A 363-nucleotide genomic window follows, 5' to 3' on the forward strand; every position below is an offset into this window, starting at 1 on the left:
TAGTTCCCCCCCAACAACCTGCTGAAGTGGGAGTGGCTCTGGCCCGGCCCTTCCCATGGTACTTCCCTGGCTCCACTAGCAGTGGCCCTTGCCTACCTTGGCCTGGCCCTTCATCAGCACGATGTTTGAGATGACTGAAGCCTGCAGGGCCCCTGATGGCTGCCCAAGCTGAGCTGTGCTCAGTGACCGTGTCGGCCTCGATGTGCTCTGTGAGGGAGGACAGATAAGTGGTAGTGAGAGTGACACAGGAGGGTGGTGGACCAGCCTTAGGGAGGAGCATGGGACTGAAGGAGACCCAGGAATACTGTTGGACAGGTCAGCAGTGCCAGCTCCAGAGAAAGCAGATGGAGCACAACTTCCCAG

At 59.0% G+C, this 363-nt stretch overlaps 1 protein-coding gene across 1 annotated transcript in view; it reads right to left on the minus strand.

Annotated features, from left to right (window-relative positions):
- Nucleotides 1–153, minus strand: part of Il16 (interleukin 16) — a 42,170-nt gene extending 42,017 nt beyond the window's left edge. Inside the window, exon 1 of the mRNA XM_023710861.1 lies at nucleotides 97–153. Coding sequence (XP_023566629.1) covers nucleotides 97–114 — 18 coding nt within the window. The 5' untranslated portion in view covers nucleotides 115–153. The remainder of the gene's footprint in view (nucleotides 1–96) is intronic.
- Nucleotides 154–363: the final 210 nt, after the last annotated feature.

The sequence above is a fragment of the Octodon degus genome, unplaced genomic scaffold, assembly GCF_000260255.1.
Source record: "Octodon degus isolate 3935 unplaced genomic scaffold, OctDeg1.0 scaffold00002, whole genome shotgun sequence".
Lineage (NCBI taxonomy): Eukaryota > Metazoa > Chordata > Mammalia > Rodentia > Octodontidae > Octodon > Octodon degus.